This window comes from Amaranthus tricolor, chromosome 1, assembly GCF_026212465.1.
Source record: "Amaranthus tricolor cultivar Red isolate AtriRed21 chromosome 1, ASM2621246v1, whole genome shotgun sequence".
Lineage (NCBI taxonomy): Eukaryota > Viridiplantae > Streptophyta > Magnoliopsida > Caryophyllales > Amaranthaceae > Amaranthus > Amaranthus tricolor.
Window position 1 is genome coordinate 3836457 of NC_080047.1, and position 25307 is coordinate 3861763.

At 31.2% G+C, this 25307-nt stretch overlaps 1 protein-coding gene across 1 annotated transcript; it reads right to left on the minus strand.

Moving 5' to 3' along the window:
• Positions 1–532: 532 nt before the first annotated feature.
• LOC130799616 (NADP-dependent malic enzyme-like) lies at positions 533–8954 on the minus strand. The gene is made up of 21 exons (XM_057662771.1): positions 8780–8954; positions 8163–8478; positions 7737–8014; positions 5165–5285; positions 4975–5049; positions 4556–4707; positions 4345–4450; positions 4180–4245; positions 3933–4028; positions 3778–3849; positions 3590–3673; positions 3403–3501; positions 3019–3066; positions 2883–2936; positions 2702–2800; positions 2511–2600; positions 2323–2400; positions 2094–2168; positions 1915–2005; positions 823–951; positions 533–740 (listed from the first exon to the last, which is right to left on the minus strand). Exons 2-21 carry the CDS (start codon positions 8190–8192, stop codon positions 652–654), a joined length of 1932 nt encoding a protein of 643 aa, XP_057518754.1. The 5' UTR covers positions 8193–8478; positions 8780–8954; the 3' UTR covers positions 533–651.
• Positions 8955–25307: the final 16353 nt, after the last annotated feature.

The following is a 25307-nucleotide window of genomic DNA, read 5'->3' on the forward strand; positions in this document are numbered from 1 at the left end:
GACCGTTGGATCATAGAATCGTAAAATCGTGTTATAATCCTACCACCTAGATTCTTGAGCTAAGTAGGATCGCACGATTCTACCACATTAAGATTCTACCTACGATCCGGATCGATTGCCTATTTTTAGATCATAAGATCGTAGAATCATAGTTTAGAATCGAAATTCTAATAACTATGGCTACTACAAAACTTTAGCTCCATTGAAAACGATTCAATGAAACCAAAAATTAAAACGACACAAACTTGTACATTATAGCAGATAATGACACTCGTTATTGATTACACATAAGAATGTATTAGCATCTCCTACAGTATCTTCCCCAGTCCCCTTTCTTTCTGCAACTACTATGTCCTTGCTCGGAGTTCATACTGAATTCTATCCGTTTTTTCATCGTTATCAGTAATTTGTTGACCACACTAGGCATCTTTTAATAATCTTGATCTATTGAGGTAAGTTTATTTTACCTTACCTCCGCCTATTTCCATCGATTTTTTGTTTCTTTTCGGGGTTTTTAAGTTGCAAATTCATATACAAACATAATAAGCATTACATTTCGCATATTAAAACATACAATAAAACTATATAATAATCTTCGGTACAACAAAGAACAACAATGGGTGGGGTCGGAGAAATTGCTCCACAAAAATTTCACCGATAGCTTCTGTATGCAGGACTATACATGCAACTTTCTGCATACTTCATCAGATTCTCCGGTTTTGGGTGCCGAGTTGCAAGACCTGAAAGGAAATTATCGAAGGGTACTAAATAAAGCATTCCATGAGACTAGGTACATGACGTTTAGCGAGAAATGAAACTCACCTAATTCATATGCTTTGGCTGCCACACTGGCTGCAATATAGGCTGATATTTTTCGGATGTTCTTGAAAGGAGGGTACAAAAGACCCTTGGCAAAATGCTCCTCGGTTACCTGCGCTGCTAGGGCTTCGGCTGCACCACAAACAGAGATGTCACAGCAAGATCAAGTATAATGAAGATAAATAAATGTCAACCAATATTGTGTCAGTCTAGACTGTTCACCAAAAACTACTCTATATTATACACTCAGTTAGTGTGACATAACATATAGAACAATATCTAACACCTAACCAAGGTGCTTGAAACACTCACTTATAGGGAGCCCACTTGTATCTAAATAACACACTGATAAATTTATTATTGGCCATGTACACAACAAAACCCACATAAGAGGAAAGTTGACTACACACAAGCCCAATGAGGTTTCATCCTAAAACCAATTGGTAATTAGAGGGGTAACCCATCAAGCTTATATCGTCAACCTCTCTCTAATCTTCGATGCGGGTTTACATATGGGTTATTTTTCCAACACACACCTCTGTTATCATCCTTTGTTCCAAAACATAACACCACAAAAAAAATACAACACTGAAGTCCTAAACTACCTCTATCTTTAATAATGCTGCTACAGTCAAACTTCAATGCATAGTTTCATACTCAATGTGCTTTGGACCTACATATCTACACCAACACGAAAAGGGTTTCAATAGGTGCTCCCTCTTAACACGTCAAAACTATTCCGGATTCATTTTTCCTAATTTCTTGCCCTTACTAATGGACACAAGTTCTCTCGGATAACTACTCCCCATATATATATATATATATATCCTAAAATAAAGATTCAACTCTAATCTGCATCAGTGTTAAGTGAGCTTATACAACCAGATCAATTTTTCCTAAATTACCTCAATTATCCTATCAGAAACATCAAAAACACCAAATTAGGCACAACTTAGAACGTAAAGGAGGATCATTTCTATCTTCTAGAATTGCTATCGCATTACTCCAAGGACAACTGCCCTACCGGAGGAGCAAAGGGAAAAGACACTTAATCAAGTAAAAAAGATTTGAAGTAAGAAGTAGCAAAGCACTTACAGGCAGCCAAGAGCATATCATCATGAACACGGATAGCACCAGCTATTAACAAGCCAAGACCAAAGCCAGGGAAGATGTATGCATTATTTGACTGAAAACATAATTTTCAAATCAACATTGTCTATAACAAAAATTCAAAACAATAATCTCAACAACATCAATAAGTCACGGATGAGGACCTGTCCAGATGTAAAAGTCTTCCCTTCATATTCGACAGGATCGAAAGGACTTCCACTAGCAAAAATGGCACGACCCTGCAAATTGCACGAGAATAGTACACTTTATTTTCTTAAAAATTGATGGAAGACAAACTTATTCCGAGGGCAAACAATAGTCAACTAGGGCTCTGGAACCTAAATAAAATCACCATAAGATATGTTGAAGTTTTGTATTTACAAAGTATTATACCTTACTCCATGTATAAGCCTCCTCAGCTGTGCACTCTGATTGAGAAGTTGGATTAGACAGAGCAAATATTATAGGTCTCTGCATGGAGTTCACAAACATAATTAGTGTCTTCCCCAAAAAAAGCACTTCCTGACTAAGATCATTGATAGAATACAGAATAAAAAGGCAAGAATAGATTATAGGCATACCTCGTTCAATGTAGCCATTGCTTCAACAACATCCTTAGTAAAAGTTCGGCCAACTCCAGATGACCCAATCAAGACAGTCGGCTTCAAAGCCTATGCATGACAATAATAGAAAAAGAAAAGAACTTAAAAGATTCTTGACTGTTCTTATCTACATGTAAGCATTTTGAATTCGCAGGGTAAAAGAAACTCACCTTAACAGCATTGAGGAGTCCTGTTACAGGTTCATGGTCATGAGCCCAGGGTTTCTTGAAATGTTGCAGCGACTCCTTGCGACTATTGACTATAAGCCCCTGTTGATAATTAATCTTCACATAAGCATAACACGTTGGAAAGTCTAAGGTATTGAATAACAGCAATCTAAATTTCTCAAACCTTAGAGTCCACGAGCCAGATCTTCTTACGAGCCTCCTCAAGTGGTGTATTGGTCTGCAGGAATGAACAGTAACATATTCAATAAAATGCCACAAAAACACGTAAGAGTAGTTTTTAAAAACATAAAATTTCTAACCTGTTTTGAAATTTCGAGAGCAATAAGCTCGGCTATACCAGTGCCAGCCTGTGACAATTACATAAATGAAAAATAAGAAATATAACTATTTGGCATTACACCATGAACCCATAGAAAATCTCCAACTACCAAAACGATAAAAGGGAATGGATATTGAAGCTCGTTCCTAAATAATAATGCACAAAGTCTACATCAAGTTATTGTCCTTTATGCTAGGACAAAAACTACACAAGAGAAATTTGATAGGCATTTGTAACTAAAGTATATATCTATGGACCATGGTTTGATAATCTAGTAGCTTCGCCTAGGGTCTATGCACAAATGTTCCAATTTAAAGGAAACACTATCCAATAAAACAATTTGCATTTGTTGGATGTCACATACCTCTCCAGCTCCAAGGAACAAGTATGTCTGGTCAGCCAATGTTTTTCCCACCAACTTTTGAGCTGCAAGAAGACCAGAGAGGACAACAGAGGCCGTTCCCTACAACAAACAGATTAAAGAAGAGAGTTAAGTATTTCAACTTGAGGCTAATGAGGATGAGAATATTAACTACTGTCGACAGATGTACCTGTATATCATCATTGAAGACAAGATGAGTACATCCGTACTGAGAAAGTAGGTCAAAAGCATTATGGTTGGCGAAGTCTTCGAACTGTAAAGTTTACGCACAAGATTAATGCAGGCAAAACATATGCACACGCTAAAACCCAATGAAAAACACAAAACATTCTTCATTTGGTAGAAAATCAGTCTCACCTGAACGAGAACTTTCTCTCCATAAATTTGCTTCACAGCTGTCATAAACTCGTGCATGAGTTCTGCATATTCCTGTATCAACAATATTAAAGGAATTGGCATTTTGTGGATCTGAATTACCATAGTATGAATATTCAGAGTAGCAAAAAAATCACCTGGCCTGTTGCTCTCTTTTGCCTTAGCCCAATGTAGAATTCATCTTTCAACAAGGTCTCATTGTTTGTTCCCACATCGATAGTGACCGGAAGACACTGACATATAATAAACAGTTGTTGTATAGCTTCAGTATTTTAACCACTAATATCAGTAGCGTTAGCTAGAAAGCCAAAATGATGAAGCATTCTGACAACTACCAAAACAACACACATGACCGAAAAGGCATGTGAATAGACAAAAACCTACCGCTGAAGGAGGAATGCCACCAAGGGCAGTATATAAGGCAAGCTTTCCAATAGGTATTCCCATTCCCTGAAAATTAAGTTGACATCACAATTAAAAAAATAAAGGGTAATATAAACCTTAACTTATTCGTGTAAAGGATAAAGTTAACAAAATGAGAAAACTCACTTGGCAACCAAGATCTCCAAGACCTAAAATACGCTCACCATCTGTAACAACAATCACTTTGATTTGCCTCTCTGGCCAGTTCCTTAATACTTCCAGAACCCTTCCTCTGTACAAAACCATTTAGAGTTGTCAAATATCTACTAGATGGCGCTCTGTTTCAATTGAAGAACAAAATAATTTTATTAGACAAATGATTCGACAACTAACATACTTTTCCTTCAAACTAATGAAGAGACCTTGAGGTTGCCTAAAGATACACCCATACTTCTGACAAGCCTCACCAACAGTTGGGGTGTAGACCACAGGGAGCAACTCTTCAACATTGTCAATAAGGAGCCTGTAGAAAAGCCTTTCATTCCTTTCCTGCAAAAAAGGGAAGACTACATCGTTAAATTTCATCAGCCACTTATAACTCTGTTTTCACTTAATCTTAGTGGCCTGTGAAGGATAACAGAACGAATCTTATCCTATAGAAGCACTACATATTCAATATAATTCATAAACGTTTATCACAAAATCACTATCCCAAAACATCTTTTGTAACTTCACCATAAACTAGAAGCAAGAATGCGATGGACATAAAAAGCTTTAATTACACAAGAAAAAAAAAGGGAAAGATGAAAAAAGTACCTGAAGATCCATCATTGCCATGTACTTCTGCAAGGGAACTTGATATTGGCGGATATTGTGAATCATTTTCTTCACCTATACATTGATAAACACCAGCACAAAGATAAATTTTAACAGGTAACAAAAAAACCTCAAGCAACCTTTGATCAAGATAACTATCATCCAGTAGAATTGCATTAGAAAAACAAACCTGAATATCTTGAGGAACAACAGCTGGGGGAAGAAGACCCTGCAAGTAGTACGCATCTCTCTCTTTTTCTGTGAAGGCGAGTGCCTTGTTATGGCGAGGATCTCTCAACAGCGAGTAGCCACTGCAGCCAAGAAAAAAAAAGCAAAGATTCATCAATGTCACACAAAGCACTAGTTCTTGCTAACAAAGTTGTTTACATGCACATGAAATCCTAATAAGCAGAAATAACTCATTTCATTGTCAGCTTCTTACAAAGGAATACGATTACAGATGCAGTTAGATTAAAAAAGTAGACCTTATCCAAATTCGAGTAGACAACAGATGCAAGTTTGATGATGGTTATTTTTTTTTAGGTCATGATCCCATAGATTGGAACGCCTTATATAAACAAAAGGACATAATCAACTTTCACTGACTCAAATGTTCCGAGGATGAGCAAAGAAGACCTAGACATGGGTAGAAATGTATCAACCAATGAAACAAGACACAACAAACGACTGTATATCATCAACAGATGATCGAATCACCCAACCTACTATATTCAAGTAAAAGTCTGATAGAATGTAACATATTTACACAAGACAGAAAAGAGTGCATAATTATGTATTTCGAACAAGGGGGTTAACTTTGTCATCCTCACTCACTCTCTTCCGATGAATTTTTAAAAAAATGAAATAAAGCTTTTAGGCCATTGCATTAGACTTAAGTACCAAGCTCAACCACACAACGGTAAAGGGCCCACAATAATAGATACTCCCTCCATCCCATTGAATTTGCAGCATTTTCCATTTTGGTCCGCCCCACTTAATTTGCATCATTTCTATTTTTGGATAATGGCCCACCATTTTCTTTTAATTTCATTCATTCATTTTAACTCTCTTGAATTTTATCCACACAATTCATTAATTACCACATTCTTAAAAATAACTCAATTTCTCTTTGATGCAAATCAAAGAGGACAGAGTAGTACAGTATTTTGCTACAAACAGCAAATTCTAAATGCTACTAGCTGCAACACCATAATTCAACCTGAAACTCTTTAGCTCCAAAGATTAAATTCAGCACACAGCCATAAACTCCCAATTCAAGCAACTAAATTCAACAAACGATCACACACAAGTACATGTCTATGGTCCAAGGATCAGACTTGGCTTTATACCCAAAATTTTCCACGAGGTAAAACAAAAGTCGAAATAAAATAAATACTCTCTCTGTCCCCTTGAAAATTGTCACTTTACTTTTTAGTCCGCCCTTTAACTATACCACATGTTTAATTTTATCTTTAAATATCATCCACACAATTCAAATATCAGTATCATTCCTTAATCTTTGCGTCATATCCTACTATTGCAATTTAGGGAGTACTAGCAAAGAGAAAAATAAAAATGAAATGTCAACAATTCATTACTGTCCCAGTCCTGTTAAATCATAAGGCATTCGGAAGGACAGTTGTTAAGTTAGGCCACCTCTCCTCTCACCATTTATGATACATGACTTCCCCTTTTTCTTCCTCTTTCAATCTCTTCTTCCAAGGCGGCCCCTTTACAGCTTTATATTCCCATAATTCCACAATTTCATTTCTTCCGCAAAAGACCAAAACTTGGAAAATTCAGAGTATACTTGTATAAATTCAAGTCATAAGATGAATCAGATACTCAAGATAAACTTTTTAATAGCATCAAAAAAATGGAAGCATCTCTATGTTCTTGCTATAAGGGGTTATGATATTATCCCCACAGATTTTTTTGAAAAAAAAGGCGTGAGTGACCACTTTCCACTTTCGGTTATAAAATTGACAATAATAAATTAGATTTCAAAATATTTTGTATTTTTAAGGATAATACAAATATAAAAATAAGAAATTGGATATAGCTCGTCTTATATGAGACCGTCTCACCATAAGACGGATCCATATAATAGCCCATTTCTTCAATTGATTACTTTAAGATCATAAGTAATCGTTTTAAGGTTACAAATAATCACTAAATTATAAGTAATCACTTTAACGTTATAAGTATTTATTTTAACACAAAAAATGTATTAAGAATTAGTGAATTGAATATTACACATTATTAAACTATCATATATTATATTTTAATTATGAGAAAGGACATATTACTTTATTTTCTAAAATAGAATCATCTTATTAATTTGATGCAAATTACATAAATAACTGTAATTATTATATTATAATTTCACCCATATATTATAATTTCAATTCAAATTACACAAATAATATACTTATTTTTCACCAAAATATATTTTTATTTTAGCCTGAGGATTGTGCATACCATTACACTTGACTAAAGTATAAATTTATCACCAAATCGTATAGATAGTATTAATTAGTGTAATGATTTATTTCTATTTCTATTTTTGGCCATAAATACAACTTATTAAAATAATTTTTCTAATTAATCTTGCAGGATAGAAAATATATGAAACGTCACAAAAGACCAAATAATTTACTGACGAAAACAAACAACAAAAGAAAAACAATTTAAAAAACCAAAGAAAATCTACACAAGCATACAAAATATTGATCTTTTCATAAGCACTTTATTTTTCTTACCTAGCAACAGAAAGAGACCACGGCGTAACAAGCTCATCCTCCGTGGCAGCATCTTCAACGTACACGTCTTCCACACCACCAGTACTGACCGTCGATTTATCATTCAAATCAATCGGAGAAAATGATGTTCCTTTTCTTCCCTCCTCTGTTAAAACGGTACCGTTTCCTTCCCCTGATCGACCTGTTGACGGGCCCACCGCCACCCGAACCACTGGAGGACCTCTCGTCTGAAACCGGATCAATACGATTGATCTCCCAGACATACATGGTGTGTTATTCTGCAATAAAAATAAACAAATTAATGAAAAAATGGGGAAAATCAGAGGAATTCAAAGACCCAGATCATGGATTCAAGAAATGAGGGGAAATCAAGTGAATGGGTAAGAATAAATTTGTGATTTATAAACTGGGTTTACATTAACTTACCAGAAAAGTGATCCTTTGAAGAGAAATCATGTTGAATGGCTTGAAAGTTGAGATCCTCTTACAATTTTCCTTTGATTTCTGGTCGGTATTTGTGAGAGAGAAAGAGGACGGAGAAAGATGTATTTCCTTTCTCCTACTACTCTTCCTTCTACTTCTCACCTGCCCTTTGTAATTGGGGATGTTGGCTGACAGATCTTCAGAGGATTTGAGGAATGGAGAGAGAAGGCTTGTGTTGCCACCTTGTTTAAATATGCAAGCTGGAAATGTGATTTTGGAGGTGTATTTACCAAAATGCCAATGCAATCTAAGATTAAACCTGGGTCCCAAGACAATGAGTTTACGTCATCTTTAGCAATAATGATTTCATTTGAAAATTTTAAATTGATTCAAATTTATTGTTTGGCAAATTAAAAATTTTAAATTTGAATTTAAATCAAATTTCACTATTATTTTTAAAGTAGTTAAAATTGAGAATTTGAGAATGACTATACGAAACTTGTCATTCTCAAATTCTTCTTTTGTGATTTCATAATTCTTGTTGTGCGACAGCGGAAGCAAAGATCGAAAAACAATAATAAAAAAATAAAGATTCAAACAAATAATAAAGAAAATCACACCGAGAAATTAACGTGGTTCACTATCAACGTGATAGCTACATCCACCGGCATGAGATTAAACTTTTCACTATAAACCGGGAAATTACAAGATGAACACGAGAAACCACAACAATGGCTCTCCAAGCTTTTTCTCTCTTAGTTTTCCTCACTTTGTGTTTTGCATTGCATCCCATTCTAATTTTAATTACATGGAGCTTTTATATAGTATACCTCATAATAAAAAGAAATTAGGGTTAAGAAAATACAAAAAACCGTCAAATACCGAGAGTAACCGGCCAAAAACGTGCCAAGAAACCGCCATTACACGAGCCGTGTAAAACTACGCGAGCCGCGAAAACTGAGACAGAACCTACTCCGCGCCCCGCGGATTGGGACAGCAGGTACTCCGCGCCCCGCAGAGTTCACTCTGTTCGAGTCACCACATTTCAGCAATTCTAATGGGAAAATTCCTTATATATTTAGATGAGACTTGTTCCCAAACACTATATTAAGAAAAATACCCAAAACTTGAGAATAAAACAGTTGTTTCAAACAGTATATTAATAAAAAATAAATTCTAATGGGAAAATTCCTTATATATTTAGGAAAATTAATTTTTATATAGACAATAGAAATTAAATTTGTATTATTATTATAAGCGTGAAATAAAAAGTTTTTGATTAGAGGTATTTGGCAAGTGAGAATGAGAATTAATTAGATGAGACTTTGAAAATAAATATATCTAATGTCATTGGCAAATAATTAACGTAGATGGATTTGGATAAAAATTGATTATATCTTCAAATTTGTCCTTAATTTTCATTTTTATTTATTTTCGTTAATGTTAAAAATGGTTTTTTATTACTTACTCATGTCTCATCTCAATTAGCATCCCTTCTTGAAGACCTTTTTTATGAGACTTTTTCTTTTTCTGAGTCTCATTTCTCAACCTTTTTTCAACGTTTAGTACCCTTAAATAAATAAGAATTTTTCTATATTTCTACTCAAAATCTCAAACCCAAACTCTATACATTCCTCTTATTACATCAAACATCTCCTAATTTTATGGTTAATAACAATATTAAATAGGAGTGTGAAAAGGTGTTCATTAAACCCTTCTTGATGATGAAGGGTATCATAGAGCCTACATAGTATATTGTGTATTCTTTTTTTCATGGAGTTATATGCGGCTCATAGGTTAATTTAAAATTTATTACTTAGTTAAAGATTGATTAATAAAGAGTTGCATAAAAAGAGGACGTATGGGATGGTGTCCTTTCCTACATATAGGAGCAATAAAATTCATTTGAATACGTGAATTATGAACAAAAAACTTTCCTCGTGAAAAGAAATCTTCGAGCCAAACTGTGTATAGCTCAAACTATCTTAAACATTCAATTAGATTACAATTTGTTATATAAGTTGTCCGTTCGAGCCAACTTATCAACGCTAAACTAAAGCAATAACACGAATCAATATGCCTTTATAGTCCTAGCACGGGTGCAATCTGCTCCTCATTGCTCATTGCCCATTTCTCAATTAATAATTCATACTTCCTCTGATTTTTAATAGTTGCTACATTTATATTTTTTACGCTATCCAATTCACAATTTTAATCTTTAATATCTTTAATTTTATATGATAAAAATTCAAAAAAGTTAATATTATGAAAAGATACATTCAGACGAATTAAACAAGATCTTACTTGATTATATTTTACATTATAAATGGAGATATACATACCAAATAAGATCAATTAATGAACAGTAGTTGTTACAGAAGCTATAACAACTATTAAAATCCGGAGAAAGTATATAATTAAGGCTAGTGTGAACCTAATCAATACTAAAATAATGTGTAATAATTTTTATATTTTCATTTTTTGTACTTAAAACACTTAATTTATTATTCAAATAAAAAAGTGCAATATTAGTATACTATGAACAGAGTCCATACAACATTGCATGAAGTATTTGTAGCCACTAAAACTCAAATAAAGTGGCTTGTAATGTAAAAGTGCATAGCGAAAATGAAACATCCCAAATAAAAATAATGTGTGTTCATTAGAAGGAATATGATATAGAGGTAATAAGGTTAGTTGAGTGCATCTGCTTTAAAATGAATAGACAGCATTGGATAGGTTTTCAAACCAAAGTCCCAATCTAATTTAAGCTGATAACTACCACAATCCCATGCTTATTGTTTTGATTTTTGGCGGATCGAAAACAATAAGCTTACTTTTTATAGTGCACAGTGCACTTATAAAAAGTGCATAATACTAATCACAACTATGGCCACTCAAATGAAAGGTTATCCCTACAATTACATCATCCATATGTACTTCCTCTGTCTCTTTTTAATTTGTTATTAACGCTCTATTTGGTAATCTTTACTAAATGGTGTAAAACTGAAAATAAAAATGATTTAGAGTATAAATTTTTATAATATGGATCATGTCATGATAAAAAAAAGTTTTTTTTGACAATTAAGAGGAATATATTAAATCTAAAAAAACGTTTTACAACTATGCTATGAAAGGAAAAAACATCACCCTAAACATGAAAGAGAGACTTCAAACTAAGCAGAATAGCCAACAAGAAAGACCAAACAAATAAAAACAAAAGAGTCAAAGTATACATAAGGCTAGCTTTTCTATCATCCTTAAGTCTAAAAGCAACATAAAAGATGACAGTTTTAGCCACACACCAAGCCAATAAGACTTTTCCTTCAAAGATCTTAGCATTTCTTTGGAGCCGAGTCTGGTATAACATCTCAGTCCAGACCATAACAGAGACACTAGCTTTGGAAAACTTTCTCTTGCACAACTTAGTCATCAAGTGCACCTCGTTCTCAAAAGAAGAAGCCCAATGAAAGAGAATATGATAACAGATATAATGATAAACCTCTTGAATGTAATGACACCCATGAAAATTATGATCCTTATCCTCCACCTCAAGATGACACAAAACACGTCGAACACCATAGGTGATCCCCCATTTGGCAAGCCTAACCTTCGTCGGGAATCTGCTTTGGAGAATCTACCACATACAAATGGCACTACTAGAAGAGGCCTTATTATTAAACCACAAAAGCCCTCCGATTGTTGAAAGTTTGATCATAAAATTTTTTTTTTCACAATTTTTCATTACCAACTAATATCACATTTTCAATAGTGATGCATTTAAGTGAATTTTGTGAAGAAAATAAGATCGTTGAAGGAGAATAATCATGACTATCAAACTTGTCAAGAGATAAGTAGATCCTAACTTAGTGTTGAGTGTTGACTATATGTGATTATAGATGGTTTTGGATAGAAAACATTAGAGGTGGTGTTCATTCGGGTCATCGAATTAATTTCAGGTTAGGTGTTTCGGGTCGGTTTAAAATCGAGTCTTGTGTCCATATTGATTTCTACATCATTTTAAATTCATTTTGAAGTCGGTTTTAGTCGGATTCAGTTTCAAGATCAGGTAAATATCGGGTCGTCGTGTCTGTTTTGTACACCTCTAGAAAACATGTTAGGGTTATACTTCTTCTGGTCTGAAATATTTGCTACATTACGGTTATTGGCACTAATAATCGTTCGAGCTTATTTTATATATTGCGGCTAATGTGTCACTATAACATTTACATACTTTTAGTGGGATATATTTAATGATATTTAATTTACATGTTACTACTTTAAATTTCTAATGGCATATATAGTGGATTTAATGTTATTTATTAGACTCTTTAGCAGCACAATAAAAAATCATACTAAAGTTTTTCGCGACAAAGGATCGAATGACATTTCTCATAAATGTCACTACAAAATATAGTAACAATTACATATGTCACTAAAGGTCAAATAAAGTGTCACTTAATCACTTTATAATGAAACTTAAAATAAAAATCAATAATTATTACACTAAAAATATAAATTAGTGACATTTTTTTAATGTCACTAAATTATATCTCGCAAAAATTTAATTTTGTTGTTGTGCGTAAAGATGGTTATAGTCAAGTAGGATCTTGTTTAAATCGTCTAATTGCATATTTTCATAACATTGACTTTTTATAATTTCTAGTTATGCATAATTCAATATATAAAGAATTAAAATTACACATTAAGTTGCACAAAAAGTCAATGTAGCATGTATAATCGAAAGGAGGAAGTATAAAATATATCATCTTCTTGACAAGATAGTATTTTTAAATTTGATTTTTAAAATATAAAGAAGCAATGCTCAAACAAACATAATTAAATTGCGTTTGGAAATAAGTATTTCATTTTATATTGTAGATTTCAATATTTATGAAATTATAAAAGAAAATTGAGAAGGATAAAGTTTAGAAAATCATTTTCAAATTGATACGGACAAAAGAATATTGTTCAAATTGTTATTTAGAAGGACTAAAATATAATATGCCCTTCACTCATAAATGATCTTTCCATTACTGTAATCACTACAATATGACTTTTATTGGGATATGTTTCTAGATTAGTGTGGTAATTATTTTAAATTTCTAATGGTATATATAGGGGATTTAGTGATATTTATAAGATTATTTACCAGCATAATAAAAAATCATATTAAAGTTTTTCGCGACATAGAATTTGCTCACATTTCTCATAAATGTTATTATAGGCTATAACAATTAGTATGTCACGAACGGCCAAATAAAGTGTCACTAAATCACTTTATAGTGGAAGTTTATCAAAACCAACAATTATTACATTAAAAATATAAATCAATAATTTTTTATAATGTCAGTAAATATTATGTCGAAAAAGTGAATTTAGTTATAATAAATAAGTAGTTTTTAAAGTTCTTACTTTTTATATAAAAACAATTGGACTAAATTAAATTTAGTCATCCTTATTTTTATATATATATTTGTAATAATACTTATATCCCCGTATATAACTTACTAAAATTTTTACAATATTTATAAATACTTACGGTCTCTTCATTTTAGTTTTAATCATCAATCAATATTCCACACAAATTAAATATGAGAGAGGGATGTAACAAACAGACAATATGTTTTTGATGGTTAGCGCATTTTTTATCGTTAGTTTCATTATGCTAAAATAATCAGCTAGTCTATTGAGAGACGGTCTCTTTGAAAGATGTATATCAAGTCCAACCCATTAAAGATTAATGTTTACTTATCGTATTTTTAATGTCTACTTACATTATTCTTAATGCCTACTTACCGTAACCTTGATACCTATATTTCAATATCATAAATGTCTACATACATTATTCTTAATGTCTATTTATAATATTTTAAAAATATAAAATAAACCGATCCAATTACAAATGGTCTCTCAAAGAAACCGTTTCACATAACAATTTGTCTAAAATACTAGTCATCATGAATCTCATTATTATTATTGTACACGCAAGATTCAACTTTTAGTTCTTTACATTTTATAAATATTTTTTTGTGGGAATATCAAAGGGAGTAGTTGAAAGGTAGATATTTTGGAATGGAAATTTGTACACTTGCTTACGAAGTATAAAAAGGTTGTGTTGTCGGCTAATTTTTACGATAAGAAGTATGAAGAGGTTGGAGGGTTAAACCCAACACAATTTTACCACTCCATATAAGTTGAATACCTTTGGCTTTAGCTAAATTGGTACTAAAATTAAAAAGAATAAAAATTAATTGAAAAACATGTACAATTATCATTAATATTTAGGGATTTTTAGTAAATAGTTGTTGAATCATTAGTTCTCTTGTTTAATTAATTAAAAGTTTTGGAGATTTTATTGCTTTTTAAATTGGTTGAATAAACTACTCCTATTATTAAGGAGATGTTTGATATATTAGATATTGAAAGCATTTGACAAATTATTGTAAGATTTTGGTTATAGACTTGTAATAGGCTTGTTTGACCAGTTGGAAATACTGAAGATTTTTATTAGCTTTTAAGTTGATTGAAAATGGTAGCTATTTATGGAGATAATATGTATAATGGACTTTGAGAGTGTTTTATAAGGCTATTGGTTGTTAAATGTTGACTTATTTAGTTGACTTATTTGACCAGATGTAAAAGTGGTCAGCAAGCTAAATGCCAATAAAACAAGCCAATCAAGTTAGCCTTTTATTTTGGTTTAAAAATCAACTGAAAAGTAAACATGATTTTTAGCTTATTGACCAACAAAAAACATAAATTCAAAAGTCAACATAAAAGTCATTAATCAAATACAACTTTGAATGTTGATTGCTTAGTAGAGAAAAAAGGACTAACAAGCCAAAAACCATTAAACTAGTTTTCTAGCTCCTTAGAGACACATGTATAAAACATTTTTTTAATTTTTTAACTAACTAATAAGCCAAAAATAAAAAAAATCAACTAAAAAGTCATTTATTAAATAATTTCGTTAACTTTTTAGAATCGTTGGCATTGGATCATGTCCGAAGACATGAGGTTAAATTATTTTATGAGTATCATACTATTTAACAAAAATGCTGAAAAATTTCACGTGTCAGCCTTATGTAGCCCCGTTAAATAGAAAATTTCTATTGGTTGATGTTTCCTTACATGACAAATAAAATTAATTTTTGTAGCATATTTTATGATGTTGATTAATTTTATTAGATAAATAATTAATTTGAACTTATTACATACCTTAAATTTATCATCTTTATAAACTAAAGAATGTGAACATTTATAAAATTAATTAGCTAGAAATTTTTGTAGCATAGAATGATATAAAAGGTTCTAAAATAACAACATATCATATCATCTAAAAATTTTAAGTTATTACAAAAATAAACATTAACATATCACAATATTTTAACAATTACTATTTTAGCTTTAGTATATAGTATGTTTATTATGACATATCCCTATAAATGTTTATATGTCTTTAAACTGAAAATTCCGTGCATTATACGAGTTTTTATATTAGTTTTTAATATTTAGGTATCTAACCAACTTGGTAACTCGAATTGATTTTTATGAACTATGAGGGAGTCTAGATGGGTGAGATTGATTTAAATTAGTTGCTAATCAGGATTAGCAAAAAGTTGGTAAGAACTACTTCTAAGAACAAACTGAGGAAGGACAAAAGCAATAAAGAGAAAATGGATGCAACAAGGCTGTAACTGGGGAAGGAATTTTGTATGGAATTTGGCGAATGACAAGGTATTATCTGGGGTAAGTGACTAAGTGTAAGTGTAACTACTAACTATATATCTAGACATAAAAATTATGGATTTAGTCTATACTATTTTAATGCGCAATAACTTTAAAATGTATTAAATATTCTCTTTCTTTTGTTTGTTTTTCTTGTTTACATTTTGTATTATTTTCAGAGCAAATTATTATCTTTAATATCTCTAAATATGAATAATAAACAATTATAAAAATACATAATAAAAAAATATACATTAAGACGAATCTAATGAGATCTTATATGATCTTATATGGATATATTTTAAAACATCAGAGAACGAAAATAGTAGTAATAATTTTTAGTTGACAAGTATAATTATTAAAAAAATACTTATAAAGTATATTTTTATTATTAGGTTTATGTATATTAAATTAATATGAAATAAGTTCATACAAAACCTTTTACTAAATTGGCTTGGCTTAGTGGCCACATGTAACACGTTATTCATTGCTACACAGCATTCCTAATTCAACTTCTTTTTCATGTCCAATTTAAGAAATTTTCTCTTCGTTTCCATTTCCATTAGTCGATCAACTAATTTTCATACACCTTTTATTATTATAATCATAATTTGAGATGTACCTAACTTCTGTTGAAGATAGATTTTTTTTTATCAATGATTTGGAATAGGTTAGAAAAAAATATCTTATCGATAGGAGGAGAAATGAAATTAATTTTTTAAATATAGAAGGTGAAAAAAAAAAATTTATTATTAGATTAATCCATAATTCTGTTAAAGAAATATTATTTAATATGTCTATGGATTCGGCTATGTTTATTGTAAGTAGTTAATACTTTCATGAAATTGGAATTGGACAAGATAACAAAATATATAAATAGTCAACAATAATGTCAAATTTTGAATTTTTAAAAATTAGAATCGACTATATGAACTAATATATCACTTTTAATGATTGTCTACACTTATTCTTTTTTTTTATTTATTCAAATTTTCTATCATCTCAATTTGTAATATTGAATCTTTCATAATCTTTGTCAATTATTTTCTCTAATTAAGTCATTTTTAAAGGATATAGTCTCAAGAAACGTTATTTTTCTCGAGAAATCAAATGTTTATACCTGAATGAGAAGATTACTTTTCAAGCTCACAAGCATCAACTTTTTAAGATTGTATATTTGTATGTAAACATCTCTCTTTTCAATGCCCCAATCATCCATTAGGGCTTGTAGGATTAGGTTTTCATTTGAGAGAAAATTTTAGGTTATTTAAGGTAGATTTAGATTTTTTTATTGATTTTAAAGAGGGGTTTTTGGTATGTATTGTTGTTGGTTTGAATATTTTTTTTTATTTTTTTTTTACTTTCATGATAAAAGGGTGTCTATTGGGGCATTCAATTCATTATAATAATGTTACGACTCTTGATATCATGTTAGACAGAGAAAATGAGTTTTCATTATACTTATACTTTCTCTGTTATATAATATTTGCAATCTTTGCTTTTTCACGTAGTTCAATACACTAATTAAATCCTTAATATCTCCAATGCATATAGTAAAAAAGTGAAAAAAATACCTAGAATAATCCAACATATTCATGATTTTCCTACAACAATCCCACCTATTGATTAACCATGAATAATATCAACTTTGAAGGGTATTTTCGTAGAGTAAACCCGGTAATCGGATGACTTGTTAGCAAGTTTTTTGTTTTTAAAAAAAAAATAAATTAAAATAAAATATCGAAAAAATGTTAAAAAAATATTTACAAAAATTTTATGATTTTTTTTATTATTCAAAAACTTTTATGTAAAATTTCAAATTTTTTTCTAATATTAAATTAATTTTAGTTTACTATTTTGGTAAATTACCTACTATATCAGGCTATCGGGTTACCCAAGTTTATTCTAAGCAAATACCCCCTAAAGTTGAGATTATTTATGGTTAATTAATAGGTGGAATTATTGTAGGAAAATCATGAAAATGTTGGATTATTCTAGGTAATTTTTCCTAAAAAATTATAAAAATTTAATACTAATAATCCTTGCATTGAAACAAATCAAACAAGGTTTCATTTGACTATATTTTAACTTGCATAGATTAAGAATTAATGACAAATATAAAGTGAAGAGTGAATAGTGTAATATTTCTATTATTGCAAGTAATTTGGAACAGAAGAAGTAACTGATAGTGATATTTTTTCATATTAATGTGTCACAATCAATTATAAGCATGGTTATTAAAATCACGATTCTACGATCCGAAAACAAGCGAACGATTTGAATCGTAGGTAGAATATTGTAAGTTGGTATAATCTTACGATTCTAATTACAATAAAATTTGTAGAGGTAAAATCATAACACGATTCAACAATCCTACCATTTAGCGATTCGTTTCTACAAATTTATTCTTAATTTTTATTAATTTTTCTTATGTATCATCTTTCATTAATTTTTCTTTCGATTCAACGATCCAATATATCATAATTAAAAAAAAAATTTCTTCATCGATATGAAGATTCAAAATAATTATTTATTAATTTTCTCATTTTATTCTTAAAAATGATTTAAAGAAACTTTATTCTTAAACTTAAACTTTTGAGATGAAAACATTATGATCAAATAGCAAATTTAGGTTTTTTGTAGAATCTTACGATCCTACGATTCGATTCAACCTCTCTAAACGATTCTAATTAGAATCACGATTTAACAACTTTGATTATAAGTATCAAAGTATTTCTTCTGTACAGAAATACTTGTTACATTACGGTTATTAACTATTTATCGTTCAAGCTTATTTTATATATTGCGGCTAATATGTAAGAAAAAACATAGTCAAGTGAGATCTTGTTTGATCGTCTAATCGTATACTTTCATAATATTTACTTCTTATAATTTTTCGATGTTTATAGTTCAATACATAAATGATCGAAATAACTCATTGGATTGCGTAAAAAATCTAATATAACAAGTACAATGTAATGGAGAAAGTATGTAAGAACGAACGTTATATACAAAGGAAAGAGTGAGATTACCGGTGGAAAAGCAAGAATTTTTGCCGAAAAAACGCCGAAAAGTCACCAGATTGAATGGTGAAAAGTAGAGAGAGGGAGGAGAAAATTAATTAAGTAAAGAGAAGTTGAAAAAGAAGGGAAATAAGTTTAAATAATGAAATGAGAAAGTGATTCAAGTCCGCATTTAAAATTCGAGAAAAAATGTTAGCAACAAAACCTTTGTCGCTAAAATTTGCCTATTTTGAAATTGGAAAATAATTTAGCGACAAAATTGACTACAAATACTTCATCGTTAGACATTTTTAATGTTCAATTTCACCTTTTCTCGCTCATTCTTCTAAAATTCAATTTCATTAAATTAAACAATTAGTTTTACGACAAATTCAACTAAAAAACTCTTTGTCCCTAGTTGATTTTACAAAGTATTTTTATCACTAAATTTATCACTAACGTCCTCTCCTCGTAGATGACTTTTGTCTTCAAATTCTTTTTTTTTTTTTTTTTTTTAGTGATGACATGAGACGGTATTGAGCCATTGATAGTGCAAGTTGATATCAGACACCGGATGCGACGCTGCGAAACGATGCTGCATCGAAATTCCCTAGTCTTTTACCTTTTCCACTTGAGAATGGCGCCACGTATACAAGGCTACGCAAGGGAATATTAAATAAAAAAACTTACTTGACCCACTAGGTCAACATTTTACCCTTTCATTCAAAAAAAACTATTATTATTTTTTTACTTTATTTTTACTTTCTACTATATCTTTTAATTTTACTCATATATTTTTCTAATTTATTCATAAAATATATTAATTTTATCTTTAAGAGATTGTCACACTTTTCTTTTTAGTTCATATTTTTTTACTTACTGCAATTTTTTTCAAGGAAAAGTTTCTAATGTTTTTTATTTTTATCCACACATTTCAACTCTGCTTTAAAATAATTCACACAATTTAAATAATCTTATCAATTATTAATATTTATGCAGAATCACAATATTACAAGTTGTTATTAGGGATGCAAACGGGGCGGGGCGGGTATTGGAATTCCCATCCACATCCCCATTTGTTAATGCAATACCCATTCTCGTCCCCATCCCCGCGGCGGGTATAATTTTTTTCCTCGTTCTCGCCCCGATGGGTTTGTACCTAAAACCATCCCCGCCCCACCATCCATCCAAAGTCTCAAATAATTACTTAAATAACTCAGTACATGTGCAACAAATGAATAAGTAATATTGGGCTCATAATTTGTACAAAGCCCAATAGCTCATATACTTAAATAAATACATTTTTAATACTTGTACATCATACTATTCATAGTTTCATACATTTATAAATTTGTATATTTGTACATATCTTGAGGGGGGCGGAGCGGGGCGGGGCGAGGCGGGGATGGGGCGGGTATCACCTAAAACCCATCCCCATTTTTATCCCCGCGATGGGTATGAATTTTATACCCATACCCGCCCCATGATCCATCAAACCGGGACCCATCCCCGCCCCGATGGGACGGGGATGGGGCGGGTCTCGAGTACATCGTAGTATTGTACCACTTTATTTACTTTTCTTGATTTTCTCCTTCTTCTTGATGTTATATCTTTGGGCCAGAGAAAGTACTAATAGATAAATAAAATATGGCAAAATTATAAGAAACTTTGTAATTTATACCTTTTTTAAAAAACTATCTTATCTAAAAGTTTTTGCAAAAAACTACCTTATATAATACAAATTTTTGCAACAGACTACCTTCTAACGAATTTTGTTTGTTGATTGTTACTTTTGACCGTTGACCATCACGTGACACTCACGTGACTTAATAAATGTCTCCTTCTTTTTCAATGAGGTTCGTTCTTTGCAGAACCTTTCACGTGACATATTTACCGGCATGTGATTTCCGCACTATAGTTCTTCGTTGTACATTTCCAAATCATCTTCTTGGAAACTCGCTCTGAGGAGAACGAATATCAAATTTGCATGTGCGGAAATCATCACCCGTAATTTCCTCCCAACTATAGTTTAGATTAATTGGGAGAAGAACAATTTCTTAATAAAAATGAAGTAAGAAATCAAAAAATGCAAAATGGATTCAAATTTTTAAAACAAAAAAAGTTTTAAATTAATCCTAAAATACAACAATGAAGTAGAAAACCATGATATATCATCATCATCAGATTACTCAAGAGTTCCTATACCTGATCTTGCTGCTATGAGGAGGAGTGGGTTTGGATTATCTACCAAAGATATCGAGTTTCGACTTTCGAGGCGATGGGAATTTCGAGATGTTTAACAATGGCGGAAGATCTTGTAGGATTAGTAGTGTTGGTGATGGAGATTTAAGGAAGTGCAGAAAAAGTTCTAAGATTTAAGAAGGAGACATTTATTAAGTCACGTGATGGTCAACGGTCAAAAGTAACGGTCAACAAACGAAATCCGTTAAAAGGTAGTCTTTTGCAAAAATTTGAAATATATAATTATGTAAGGTAGTTTTTTGCAAAAACTTTTATATAAGGTAGTTTTTTAAAAAAGGTATAGATTAGATAGTTTCTTATAATTTTAACATAAAATATATTTATTATTGGTGACTTAAATATAATATATTAGTAAAGTATATTAGTAATGAATTGTTTATTCAATGCGTTGATAACAATATCATGAAGATTGTCATATGGTAACTATAAAATTGTGTCGTGTCAAATTGTATTATTATCATAGAAAAATCTTCGAGACGTTATTTTATGTCCAATTGTGTTATGGCATATCATATCCGAATACGGCTAACTTCACTAATACTTAACTCAGAGGTTGTCATATAGATATATTTTCTCCGTTTCATAATACTTGCTACTGAGTGTGATATATTGTATGGAAAAATGTCACTATTTATAGCAAATATTATGCAACGGAGAGAGCAGTAACCTTGTTTCATCTCTGACATATAACTATGTGTGGCGTCTCATGTCAAATTGTGTGGTAGTTTACACCTTTATTATGTCGCCTTGTTTAGGCGAATAATAACTTGAGCATGTTCCCCCAACAACATTTAATTTTAAATTGTAAAGATTTTTAATCAATTCAATACAACTTGAGCTGGGTTTGATGTGTTCAAACTTCAAACTTCAAATTTCAAATGTCTCATAATTCCGGTATAAGCATTTTTTTCACAAATTTTTAAATAAAATGATCTTAGTATAATAAATCTATTTTTAAATAATTTGTACAATCTACACTTATAATCTTAAAATGATCATTTATAATTTTAAATGACCACTTATATATAGTTGTTCGTGAACAATTATAATCTAAAAGTGACAAGTTACAAGCTTAAAGTTTTTACTTTTTATAATTTGAAAAAGATTATTTATGTTTTTAAATTGATCAATTGGAAAAATAGACAAAATTCTACAAGTCCACAATCTCGTAAGAAATTTTATTTTTTTAATTTATTTGGGCTTTATTCGAAGCACATTATTGAGTATTATTACCCCCAAAATGATGGTAATAAAAAAGATAAATCACAAATTCTCATTTAATCATCATAAGATAATTTTAAATTGGACTAAATAGTCTATCTTTATTAATTAAAACATTTATATTTATACTTAAATAATTATTTTAGTCCTTATTTAATATTTACCACATCATTTTATATTAAATTTAACAATTTAGATATTAATACACTCATTTAATTAGTTGTTTATAAAATATTCATTTTAAATATGTGTCACCATAAGAGTAATTTATTAGAAAGTCTTAAATTAGTATTAAATTAAATTTAAAATTTTGTTCAAAAATTGGGACAATTGAAATATTCAAACAGGAAAGCAAGTTGACTTTATTAAAATTGAATGTAGTTGGATTAAGCAATTCCCACTTAATAGGCAAAAATAGTTCCAAGGTTGATGCAATTATTGATAGCCCACAATCCAAAGTAAAGGAAGAAAAACATAATTGCATCATTGCACTTGCAAAGCCCATTGAACCTATTAACCTTGTTGATTTTTGCTTGAAGACTAAGGAGGATCATTTTCAAATTGGATTAAACAACAACGTGGAAGCATGGCAAGATTATGAGGCACCAAAAGAAGAGCTCCCAGCAGCACACAAACAAAACAGTAGCATACAAAGAAACATGCCAGCAACAAAACAAGTAGAGTATCAATCTGCCGGACAGCCTTCCTTGCCAACCATGGAACGCCCAACTTGGTGCACGTATGAGCGAGGAAACCCAAGGGTTGTCATCTTTGGACATGGAATATTAAGCCAAGACTTAGAGCTAGCACGGAGTGTCCTCACAGAACCCACAAGAGCAGCGCCAAGATCACGTGTTCGCCAGCTGTTTGATAGTGGCTGATTTCAGAACACCAACCTGACGACCAGCCCACCTTGCGAGCATTGGAACGTTTAGCTTGATGTGTGTATGAGCGTGGGACTTCGAGGAACAACATCTCTAGACATGGGAAAAGAGGTCAAGACTCAAGGAATACACAGAGAGTCCTCACAAAGCCCATGGGAACAGCTGCAAAGTCCCACACCCAACAGTTTCTGGACAAAGGCTATATCAGAATACTTAGAATATTTTTGATGTTTCTGTTTTGATTCTTAATATGCACGTGTTTGTAATAATAGGCACGGGGTAGTTAAAGGTTGTTAAAACCCCCCAACTAGCCGTTAGAAATTGCTCTATATAAAGGGCATGATCATTGTAAACAAATTCAGATTTGGTTATGAAAATTTCTTCAAAGTAATTGTTGTTTCAATTACATCTCTGAGTGTGTTCTTTGTGAGTGAAGCAAAGAGTCATTCAGTTTGTTCCACGAGGATTAGGAGAGTGAATTCTAATCTAAGTGTGAGGACGAGGCCAAGGACTGAGTGAAGGTCCATTTGTCTCCATCCACGACAAAGAACCATCCCCAAAGATTGTTCTTGTCACCCTACTGTTTTCATACAAAACAGAAGGTTTATTGTTCATTGTGTACGTTTAGTGTGTTCTTGATCATCTTCTTGAAGGCATATAGAGGGTTCTTGGATCATTCCACCCCGTACATGCATCAAAGGTCTATATATGTGTTTCAGTTTTAGGATTAAGCAAAGATTACTCCATTAAATACACTCATTCAGGTATGTCCTCTAATCTCCATCTATTATTTGTCCTTCATTTCTTAATTTCTACTCCTATAATTCTTTATTTTGTTTCTTTTTACTTACTGAGTATTTTTTGTTAATTAAAATTAATTTATCATTAATTTATTTTCCTTAGATATATTTTTTTTTTTTCATAATTCACTGAATCTTGATTTTTTATTGAATGATACTGCTTGCTCTAGTAGAGACTAGGCATAAGCTAGATTTATAAAAATAAGGTGATTTTTAAAGAAAATATTATATGAAGTGTTTAATATTTTGTTTTTTAATGTAATGAATGTTTAATATTAAAGTAGAGATAGATTAATATTATTGGAGTTCCGATCCTTCTTATAATCAACAACTTGTAAAAAAATAAGTTTCGATTTGTTTTAGATCTATTACTATATATTTATTTTGATCAATTTTAGATTTAATTAGACCTTAAAAATATAAAAATATAGTGAAATATAAACAATTAATTAGAACTATACACATTTGGGACCTATATCCTAAAGTAAATCTAAGCCTAAGTTTAAAATTTTCCAGTTCAATAGATTATCTAGATGTACACAAAATGAATAGATAACCTAAACACAGTGGGTCGGTTCCAAGCCACTTAGCAGGCAAGGATAAAGTGGGCCGCATTATGTCGTCTCGTCATATCTAGGGTTAGTCTCACGTCTTGCTGTGGTGTTTAAAAATTTCCGACCCACTTGATTCTACCCGCCAACTCGCATTTTAATGGACTGGTTAATTTATTAAAAATAAAAAGATATGGGTCGGGTACCCGACTCGTCTTAACCGGTTCGTGTCATGGGCCACAATATACATTTAATCGGGTACCCGTCGACCCGTTATATTTGAGAAAAATTTATATTTCTAAAATATTAATGTTTCTTGCCATGTTACCAAATTTTAACTCTTTACTGATTGTGCGTCAGTCCCTCATTCCCTATTCATTTCATACTTTTTCGTTATCTTATTTTGGCTATATAAAAAAATTTATATAGCAAATGCTTATTGTGCTAGTTGTGTGACATATTAAAGTTATGCCTAAAAAAAATCTGACACAATTAATAATCGGGTATCCGGTGTTTCGACTCGACTTATTCGGGTATCCATTAAAAAGGTATCCGACTAACCCGGTAACCGCCTTTTCGGGTACTTGAAATGTCGGGTACCCGCTAATGAATACCTCTACTTGCTATGTGAGTCTTGCTTAAAATAACCTCTAAATAGATTTGACATATTCATACACTTGAAAATTAGGTTTGAGCA

Bases quoted from the DNA above. Each gene is read 5' to 3' on its own strand.
- LOC130799616 (XM_057662771.1), bottom strand. From the start codon at position 8,192: ATGATTTCTCTTCAAAGGATCACTTTTCTG. The intron at 2,401-2,510 runs GTATGCCTATAA...AACTCCATGCAG, and splicing joins CAATGGCTACATTGAACGAG to AGACCTATAATATTTGCTCT. The intron at 741-822 runs GTGAGTTTCATT...ATTTCCTTTCAG, and splicing joins AGCCAAAGCATATGAATTAG to GTCTTGCAACTCGGCACCCA.